We start from the raw sequence: 3,208 nt of genomic DNA on the forward strand, positions 1-3,208 counted from the left end.
TCTGGGCCCGGCGGGCCTACCTGGTAGTCCACGGGGATCAGCGGGTGGTGCGGGGGGAAGGCTCTGGTGGAGCCCTTGCGGTGGACCAGCAGCGTCCTCTGCTTCCCGTCCACCATGTGCTCCTCCACCTTGGCGATGTTGTGAGACACGTCGTAGATGACGTGCATGTCGAGGTCATCGGGCGTCGTCCCGAACACCTTGGAGAAGGCCTGGACACAGAACCGGGTCACACATCACAACCAACTCGTTAGGGCTCGATCGACTAACCGGGTCTTAATGGACTCGTTAGATTGTGACAATTTCAACTCGTTAGGTCGTAATCGTCTCAACTTCTGAGGCTTTAACTCATCAAACTAATCAAGTCTCTGTTGTCTAGACGTGTCTGCACCTCACTGGCCTCGACTTGTGAGGAATAAACTCGTTAGCGCTCCACTTAACGGACCTGTGAGGCCTTAATCAACATGAGTCATTTAAATTCAAGCAGCTCGTTAGGATCTGTTATCACTACGTCTCCATCACCTGACTAATTAGAGCTCAGCTGAGTCATTAGTTCAGCTTATTGAGGCGTAATCAGTTTGTTATTACAAGTCTCCGAGTCTTAATTAACTTGTTGGGCTACAAGTCATTCAGGTTTTATTGGTTCGTTTCCCTTCAATTGACTGGACTAATTAGTCTTTAATCATCTTGAGTTGTTAGAACTTCATAAAGAATCATAAGTTCATAAAGATTTTTTAAACTTTCTAGAACTCTAAGCGCTGGGTTTTTACTGACTGGAGTTCTTCTGACACAAAAGCTCGTTAGGATTTAATTAACTTGTTAGGATTTGAATAACTGATTTGAACTTCTAAGTCAGATAAAGAAATGTGATTGTGAACACTGAACTCAGTGATTCTCTGACTCTTGTGGTGTCACGTCAGCTGACTGTGGAGCTGCACAGGTGTGTCCAGGTGTGTCCAGGTGTGTCCAGGTGTGTCCAGGTGTGTCCAGGTGTGCGTACCTGTCTGGTGAGGAAGGTCATGGAGGAGCGGTTGACCCAGGCGTAGTTTCCGGCGGCCGCCATGCCCTTCAGGTAGTCCTGGCCCTCCTGGGAGGTGATGCGAGCGCAGGCCAGCTGCCGATCATTCACCGTGATCTTGTCGCGCTTCATGGCCTTCTCCATGGCAACCAGAGCGTCTGTCAACAACAACAACATGTTTTTATTTAGACTTGATTGTTCCATTTGATTTCAGCTCCACATATTTTAGTACTTTGATCTGCGTCTGATCAGTTTGCTTGTCTGCAGTTTATCTGACTGATGTTTGAACTTGTTTCTTCTTAAATCAATCAAAAATAAAAATCCAAACCACGTTGTTCTTCTGCTCTGAAGCACAGTCACTCAGATTGTTCACCCCGACTACCTTCATAACTCAGGTGCAGTTACCTGTGGCCACCTGGTGTCCGAGGCCTCTGCTGCCGCTGTGGATCATCACACACACCTGACCTTTGTGGTCGATGCCCATCTTCTTGGCGGCGTAGTCGTTGTAGATCTCGTCCACCACCTGGATCTCAGCGTAGTGGTTTCCTGCTCCCAGAGTGCCGAGCTGCAACACATTTAACAGTGTACTACAGGTGTGTATACAGGTGTGTCTACAGGTGTGTCTACAGGTGTGTCTACAGGTGTATTACAGGTTCATACATAGTGGTATTACAGGTGTATATACAGGTGTGTGAACAGGTGTGTATTACAGGTGTGTGAACAGGTGTGTGAACAGGTGTGTATACAGGTGTGTGAACAGGTGCATGTACAGGTGTGGTCCTGCTGGTTACCTGTGGCAGGCCTCTCTTCTTGGCCTTGGACGACACCTTGTTGGGGTCGGCCTGCAGCATCCTACCGTACTCCTCACAGTGCTCCTTGTCCTCGGCCCAGGCGTAGCCCTCCCTCAGGGACCAGTCCACCCCCATCTCCAGGGCCTCCTCCAGGTCCCTGACACACAGGTGGGACAGGTGAGAATGAGACAGGTGGGACAGGTGAGAATGAGACAGGTGTGTTCGTCCTTACTTGGCTCCCATCGGAATGACCCCTTTAGATCCGACTCCGACTGGAATGTGGTCGAACAGCGACTGAGCGAGCTGCTCCTTCACTGGCTGGACGTCTCCTTCGTCCAGGTTCGTCCTCAGCAGACGGACGCCGCAGTTAATGTCGAAACCAACGCCACCTACGGGAAAGGACAGGTACTGTCAAAATAAAACACCACCTACAGGAAAGGACAGGTACCGTCAAAATAAAACTCCAGCTGGACTGTTTGCCACAGTCAGACGTGACCCCGGCCCCCGGGACGTTACAGTATATTGATCAGATTGAAATAATCAGAACAGAGTTTCCCACCTGGAGACACCACAGCGTCGGGGTCGTTCATGTCGAAGGCGGCCATGTTTCCGATGGCGAATCCGTATCCAGAGTGGACGTCAGGGAGGCCGATGGACTTCTGTTGACCAACCAGACACAGCGCTGAAGTTCAACACTTGAGTTCATAACAGTCAGACTTGATCCTGCTCTAAAATCTGCAGACTCACGTGTACGATTCCTGGCAGCGCCGCCACGTTCCCGATCTGCTTCATGGCCGGAAGGAATCCTCCCACACCTGAGGGACAAAACACAGATGAGTCTCAGCAGGTGAGCTTCAGGTGAGTTCAGAGGGCTGGAGAGTTAACCGACCTCCTCCTCGACAGGCGTTACGAAGCTCCTCAAACATGAGCTTCTCCAGAGAATCGTTCACGTAGAAGTTTCCTTCAACCTGACGGACAAACAGATGAGTGAAGAGACAAGAAAAGCTCAATTAACAGTAAATGACAGGTTCTATTTAAATTAAAAGACAACTTTATTATGACTAAACGATCAGCTAGGACACAACACCAGTTAAGACATAAAGCTAGAAGAAGTAAACATGTGTGTAAAGATCCAGTCATGGACAAAGTGATCAGACCTCCTTGTTTTCTTCAGCTTCTTGTTCATTGTAACGCCTGCTGCCATCTGTTTGGACAAACATACTGACAACAACAAAACCAGCTGATCAGACTTTAACTTCAGAGCTGGTATCAGACATGTTCCAGGATTTCTTGGTTCTAAGTTCTTCCACCAGCAGCTATGGCATTGTGCTGCCAGAACCAGAGCTGTTAGACGGTCCATGGTTCCTGTTCTGTCTGTTTCAGTCACATGATGCACAGGAGT

General features: G+C 49.1%; 1 protein-coding gene across 1 annotated transcript in view; it reads right to left on the reverse strand.

Annotated features, from left to right (window-relative positions):
- Positions 1 to 3,208, reverse strand: part of rtcb (RNA 2',3'-cyclic phosphate and 5'-OH ligase) — a 7,810-nt gene that overhangs the window by 2,789 nt on the left and 1,813 nt on the right. Inside the window, exons 2-9 of the mRNA XM_008293774.1 lie at positions 2,696 to 2,774; positions 2,554 to 2,621; positions 2,366 to 2,465; positions 2,039 to 2,195; positions 1,807 to 1,963; positions 1,421 to 1,580; positions 998 to 1,173; positions 21 to 209 (exon numbers count right to left, since the gene is read on the reverse strand). Of these exons, the coding sequence (XP_008291996.1) occupies positions 21 to 209; positions 998 to 1,173; positions 1,421 to 1,580; positions 1,807 to 1,963; positions 2,039 to 2,195; positions 2,366 to 2,465; positions 2,554 to 2,621; positions 2,696 to 2,774 (1,086 nt within the window). The remainder of the gene's footprint in view (positions 1 to 20; positions 210 to 997; positions 1,174 to 1,420; positions 1,581 to 1,806; positions 1,964 to 2,038; positions 2,196 to 2,365; positions 2,466 to 2,553; positions 2,622 to 2,695; positions 2,775 to 3,208) is intronic.

This window comes from Stegastes partitus, unplaced genomic scaffold (assembly GCF_000690725.1).
Source record: "Stegastes partitus isolate 25-593 unplaced genomic scaffold, Stegastes_partitus-1.0.2 Scaffold911, whole genome shotgun sequence".
Lineage (NCBI taxonomy): Eukaryota > Metazoa > Chordata > Actinopteri > Pomacentridae > Stegastes > Stegastes partitus.